At 37.4% G+C, this 6,000-nt stretch overlaps 1 protein-coding gene across 1 annotated transcript in view; it reads right to left on the reverse strand.

Moving 5' to 3' along the window:
• tmod (tropomodulin) overlaps window positions 1–3,064 on the reverse strand; it is a 69,194-nt gene extending 66,130 nt beyond the window's left edge. Inside the window, 1 exon segment of the mRNA XM_074086614.1 lies at window positions 2,684–3,064. Within this exon segment, the coding sequence (XP_073942715.1) occupies window positions 2,684–2,809 (126 nt within the window). The 5' untranslated portion in view covers window positions 2,810–3,064.
• Between the last annotated feature and the right edge of the window lie 2,936 nt (window positions 3,065–6,000).

The raw sequence follows: 6,000 nt of genomic DNA on the forward strand, positions 1-6,000 counted from the left end.
TTTTTTTGGGTGGTTTTGGCCATTCGGGCAGATGCAAACTTAACATATCTAAGCCTACCTATGTTTCTGGGTCGATTAAAATTGGGAAAAACGTAATTGTGAAAATAAACTTCAGTAAATAAGCATATTGGAAAAAAAAATTTGGGAAAAAAATCGAATGGAAATTTTGCTGCTAGGAATTAACAATTCTGGTAAATTGATCTAACCATTGATTTTTGATTGCAAGTTACCTATATAAAATACCGAAAAAGTCCGGTTTAGACCTGCAAGAAACATTGTGGATGTTGCATTGCATGACATTAACTACCAGGCCATAAATCTAACGAGTTTGTAGTGGCCAATCGAACGCCACAATATAATGCAAAATGGAACTTGCACGATTTTTCTTGCAAGTCTAAACTGGGCCTTAAAAAAGCAAGAATGCTTACCTTATATGTCATTGCATGTACTCGTATATGTAGAGTCATTCAAGAATGACGCGTGCCGTGGATCTTATTACAATGTCATTAAGGTCTAATTTTGACAAAATCACGCGTCTTCATGGATGACACTAGGTATACCTTCATACCATATTACCACATATCTACTGGACTAGGTACTCAACAAGGCGTTAATAACATGAGAAAATTTTAATCCCATTCCTTATACAGGTAAGATGTAATTATGGACTAAGCGGGTTACCGTACAAGGAATCTAGATAGATTTGATGATGTCACTCCTCACTGCGAGGGCAACGACCCTCGACAAAAACGGACAATTGCAGATATAAAACTACGATCATGTTGTTTGCTTATTAACAATTATAACGGTAAATTTAACATATAAAAGGTTAAAACGGCCTTTAGCTGTCTCTATTATTGCCAGAAACTATAGTAAGATAAGTACATAGATAAAAAATGTAAATCTGAAGGATAACTTATACGCGTAGTTAACCAAGTAGGTAAGTGCTATAAGATTTTTTTTGTTTCGTTGTCAAAATGACACACGTACCAAGGTGGAACCCTTTAATAATAACTGCATTCACTATGATTTTTGTTGATCAGATATATGTCAACATGACACTATTAAGTAAAAAATGTACGCGATCCAGCTTCATTTCACTGTACCTACCTACCTACCTACATATATAGATAGATAGATTTATTTATTACCTTTTGAAAAAATACATTATAATTTATAAACAGAGATATTCGTATTTTACATTAAAAAAATTCTTTACTACCTATAGGTACGTACCTACTTTATTTTTAGTAATTTTGACAGCGAAATGCTTAAAATAGTAACGCACTTGCTCGAGTACATAAGTTGCAAAACATTTGAAGTTAGTGCAACTATAGTGACACCGTATTAATATTTTGTTGTAATTGAATTTAATTTCTATTATCTATTATTATTTTACTACGTCTATACTAACAATAGGCTTTAAATTTACCTACTACTAACCATTCTATAGATTATTGCTGTCCGACAAAGATATTATTTTATTAATAAATAGATTGGTGCACCTAGTGGAGACGAAAAAAATACCAAATTAAACTATTTTTGTTGTAATCAATTAGCACAGTGAATGAAGGATGTTGAAACAATTATCTCTCCACGGAGCATTTCATTTACGTGATGTGTGAAGTAGGGAATGAAACAAACAAGCAAATTTGCCACGCTGCGTGTGCCAAGAAGAAGGTTTAGAGCAAATTAACTTTTCACGCGTGATAAAAATCGGCTCAGTGATGTAACATTGCCGGTTTTTGATCGTTATCGGTAAATGTTATCGCTGTTGCGCTCTGTCGCAGCTCAGTAAACTGAAAGAAAACGCTAAAAACACGCTGTTTTTGATTTGTAGCAGGTTTTCTAGGATTCATATTTAAGTATTTATCACAAGCCAAAGCGAGGACATGACAATTCTATTTCTCACAGAATGTTTGTGCTACGTTATATTTCTGCGACGTTAAAATAACAAGGATTCCCAACGGACACCGATTCTCTCCCTCCTAACATTTGGCAACAGAGGTAAATTTATATCAAAACATGAATTTGCCAACGTTTTTTCAAGTTATTTTTAGACATCACAGAGTTTATTCAGAAGTTGACGGGAGACGGTCGCCTTCACCTTGGGAGATGGTTCATATCATTGCATAATGACAGCCGCCCGTACGTGACACGCCAGTGCTGGAGATTTCCAAAATAAACACTTCAACAATGCCACAGGAGTATTTCTGAAGCTAGTGCCTACCTACGTGCAATATTCGCCTATATCATGATTGAATTTAATCGGTTTTAGCTTGAAAATATTTCCCTATCAACAAAATTTGCCTTTATTCACTAGCTACATTGGTAACGCTGGCACACTATGTTTCTATCTAATTTTATTAGCAACGCCTTGGTAATTTAAAAGCTAAGTCAATAATTAATCTCAGTCGCATCGCATTGAATATTTACGTTTTATTTAAGAAATCCAAATGCGCCGGTCGCTCGGCGAAATATGTAGAGTCAAAAATACACCATTGGGCGCGATCAAGGCCGTCTCAAGGGGATAAACTAAAGGTGTTGAAGATCACAACTTAGGTGATATTTGTGGTAGATGAACGTACCATTCGTACTTCACTTTAGGCTAGGTATTTTATCATTAACATTCTCGAAAAGACGATCATTCCATTCACAAGAGTTTTAAGTAAATCCAACTTACTGGAGGAACAGTCCTCTTCGTCTTCGTAGTGGTGGTGGTGGTAACCGTTTCCACAGTTTCCACGGTTTCCATGCCCCCGTCTTCCCCGTCCAGGGACTTGTTCCAGGATCCGAAGAACTCCGTCATGTTCACAGATTATTTCACCCACACCACTAAGCTTCCGGCCTTTGAAATACATCAATCGCACAAATCACTTTTCACTGGCGCATGGCACTCCTCCAAGGATATAAGCGAAATAACAATCCTCCTTTTATGTAGATGATAATATCTCGTCATATATCGTGAGAAAGTTGTTATTTAGTGATATTTTGCTACGTTTTAAACGAACCGCAGGCCGCTGCACGGCGGATACGGCCAGAGCTGTTCTTATTCAAAATCCTACTGGAAAACTGAAATAACCGCCGCGAACAAAAAGCACCAGCCAAAACATTTCACGTGCACGATTATTATTAGTTGGACGATCTAGCCGAGAGCGCTAAGTGAGCGGCCTTTAACATAAATCCTGTGAGAGTATGCTTCCTTATTATTCACTTTTTGGTTTAAGAATGCCCTCATTATTCTCTTTGTCATCTTGTGGCCGTTTAAGAGATTAAAGTGACATAAACGGCTCGTTTACTCGTGCTTTAGTCAACTCCGAAGGGTCTCTTAATTTCAATGGGTTGTCCATTCCATTCTTTAACACCTCCTTCAAATTACTGCACGACATGACATTATCATCTCCTTTTGCAATCGCATTTTTCTTGCGATATAAATGCGAATTGGCTCAATTTCAGAACTCACAATTTTATGATTGCTACATTAACAACACGCATTTTAGCTGCAGTAAAACTAAAACGTTGTGTTTGTTTAATTTTAGTATTTTCATCCCTGTTCTGTTATGACTGTGAAGAGAACTATCTAGATCTTAGATTTAATCTCACCGTGTATTCTTTATTTTACCACGGAATGGGATTGTGCGTGTAAATTTTGTTTTGGGGTTTTGGAGTATTTTTGTATTTTTTATTTGAACTCCAAATTTTGTTACTTTTACGGTCATCCCGTAAAATCCATATCGAAAATACAAACTGAAACATAGATGCACAGAAAAACCAGAAAGAGAGACCAGCGCAGGGAATTGAACCCAGGTCCTCAGCATTCCGTGCTGCGTGCTATACCGCTACACCACCACTGGACAGGAGTACAGACACAAATTTCTCCTATGCGCCACATATTTCAGCTTGCTTGTTTCTTATTTAGTCTCTTAAGCAGCGACACTAGCGACATCTATGCTTTAGCCCTCATCGAGAAACTTTCAGCACTCCATTGAAACTAACTGCTCACCCGGACAAGAGATGTCGCTATTAAGCAATCAAATTAAGATTGGTTTTTGGATTTTTATTGTTTTTCTCTTGTAGACATACTATTTCATAAAACATTATTTTTATTGCAGTTCAGCGATTGACACGCACGATTTGAGTTTTTTCTTTTAGCGTTTATCAGGCATCGTATTCAGAATCTTACCTACTACCGTCTGATTGTATCTATTTTTTTACTTTTGTGTTTTTTGACCTTCATTGTTTGAGTCACATTTGTTACAAAGTGTTAAATTGGCTTTAAAACACGCACAGTTGTATGGAAGCTCATTCATCTTAATCTTTCATAACGATAGAAAGTTAAACTACTTAAAATATTTAAAACTATATTGTATGCCACCATCCCGGTCCAGCGTCGGCGTTAGTTGCTGACAGCTCCCCCACTTAATATAAATACTCGGCTCTTACACTGCGGCGATAAATTTGCCACGAGATTAAGAACCGATTAGCTATTTTACCCGCTCATCGATAGAGTACACTATCGAGCCGGCACATCACTAGCTCCAAGATTTCCTGGTAGCGGGCGTTAGAAAATTTCGTCATGTAAACATGAGGTTTAATAAAATCTATTGGCATATTTTTAGGTTATCCCGCAATATTTTTAGGTTATGTCTGAGTAATTTTTATTTATTGGTTATTTTTTGTGCGGAATGTGTTCCGCGTTTAGTTTGCTTTGTAAATAAACAAATATCTAAAATGGCGTTGCTAAGCATTTAGATTTGGGTCGCGAGCTTTTTCTGAAGAGGTGAGAAGGTCAACCAACTCTGACTAACGTACTAATGTAAACACGTATGGATGAGCAACTGAACAGTTCCTTGCCCTTGCGTGCTCCTTGAAGCGTAAAACCTGCTTCAAGAATTGTTACTATGCGTGAAATTGTAGTATAAGAGCCTTATCACACTGGCGATTTGTGGGCGAGTTAAAAGTAAAGGGAGCCCGTGACGCTTTCATCGCGAGCGCGCAACGATTTCGCTACGAGCCATCGCAGCGAATTAGCTGCGTATAGCGCCGAAGACGCCCAATTATTATTGTACGCGAGTGTACAATATGGCATTCTTGGCGCTATACGCAGCCTACTCGCTGCGCGCTTGCGGCGATAACGTTGCGCGCTCGCTTCGCTTTTAACTCGCCCGAAAATCGTCAGTGTAGGTAATAAGGCTTCATATACACTGAAAATTACGTGTTTTTATTCTCAACGACTAAAGGTGCGACCAAACCGCTGCTTAAAAAACGGTGACGGCACGGAATCGCAGTGACGCACCGTATACACACCGTTTTTATCGCATGCTCTCCACACCGCTGCTTAAAGTACGGAATCGCAGTGATGTGCCGTAAACGTCAGGACCTTAGATGAATGATTGGTCTCGCGCGCTCGCTCGACTAGATACCGCGGTAACTAAAAACAAAACGTTCGTGAATGCGGCAACTCAATATTGTAGTGTGCGTAAGAACGGTGTAAGACAATTTGCAAGGATGCTAGTGTGCGTGACGAATTGTGTTGCCAGCTGCTCCACTGTTACCCGAATTATTGGGAAAATAAATTATTCTGTGGTCTATTAAGTTACTGGTTACAAAATGTATCTTGGGAAATACTTAGAAATTAAGAAGTAATTAAGAGTGAATGTATTAATATGTTTGTGTATAGGTTAGGCGTAGGTTTCTTCTTTAAAAAAAAAAATGGTATGGTTTCTTTTTTAAAAAATTGGTAGGTATGATGTAGGTATATCAATGATCAGGCCTCACTTTTAATTAAAATATATATATATTTAAGGACATTCAATATTTACAAATTATTACTGAAAATTCATGGACTGAGTCACCAACTAAGAAGTTTTGCGTACTTAACACGTTGCACCTATAGTGAAACTTAATATAATTTACAGGTTAATTAAAACTAAAATAAAAATAATTGTTTACAAAATATACATACATAGGTACATGCATACATACATACTTACATACGCT

This window comes from Choristoneura fumiferana, chromosome 4 (assembly GCF_025370935.1).
Source record: "Choristoneura fumiferana chromosome 4, NRCan_CFum_1, whole genome shotgun sequence".
NCBI lineage: Eukaryota > Metazoa > Arthropoda > Insecta > Lepidoptera > Tortricidae > Choristoneura > Choristoneura fumiferana.